The 562-nt window shown below is 39.9% G+C and overlaps 1 protein-coding gene across 1 annotated transcript in view; it reads right to left on the reverse strand.

Annotated features, from left to right (window-relative positions):
* LOC107577967 (dual specificity protein phosphatase 16-like) overlaps positions 1 to 376 on the reverse strand; it is a gene marked incomplete at its 3' end in the record, with an annotated part of 2717 nt that extends 2341 nt beyond the window's left edge. The window contains exon 1 of the mRNA XM_016263984.1: positions 86 to 376. Within this exon, the coding sequence (XP_016119470.1) occupies positions 86 to 263 (178 nt within the window). The remainder of the gene's footprint in view (positions 1 to 85) is intronic.
* Positions 377 to 562: the final 186 nt, after the last annotated feature.

The raw sequence follows: 562 nt of genomic DNA on the forward strand, positions 1-562 counted from the left end.
TGGACATAAAATCACTTTTGTAAATTTCTTTTGATGCAGATATCTTAACGTCTTTGACCCGCATACATATATGATGGTGTCTGACCTATGAACTCCACGGATCGGTCCAGCCAGGGCAGGATCTTCTCGCAGAAGCTGTCGTTGACAGGAATGCGCAAGAAATGCGAGTCGGGGATGAAGTCTGGTTTGGGGCAGGTGTTGCTAGCGTTGAGCACGTAAGCGATGTCGTTCTGCTGCATGAGCTCCTGCGGGAACACAGACATCAGCACGCGTTCTTGTCACGCGTTTTAGACGCGCTCATAATAACGTGTCTGCAGCAGGGCTGTCAAAATGGCTAAACAAACTATTGTGTTGGTCTGTCGTCATTATAAATAACTTTAGATGAAAATGAACTGAATTAACTGAAATGCTGCCTTGGCAACTAAATAAGTTCAAGTTGAAGCACTAAAATTACTAACTGGAAATAAACAACTAAAGCTGCAATTAAATTTAACTTATATAGTCTTTTTTTTTTTTTAAGCTTAAGCACTAAAATTGCTGACTGTAAAATAAATTAAAAAAA

This window comes from Sinocyclocheilus grahami, unplaced genomic scaffold (assembly GCF_001515645.1).
Source record: "Sinocyclocheilus grahami isolate Dianchi unplaced genomic scaffold, SAMN03320097.WGS_v1.1 scaffold8063.1, whole genome shotgun sequence".
Taxonomy (NCBI): Eukaryota; Metazoa; Chordata; class Actinopteri; order Cypriniformes; family Cyprinidae; genus Sinocyclocheilus; species Sinocyclocheilus grahami.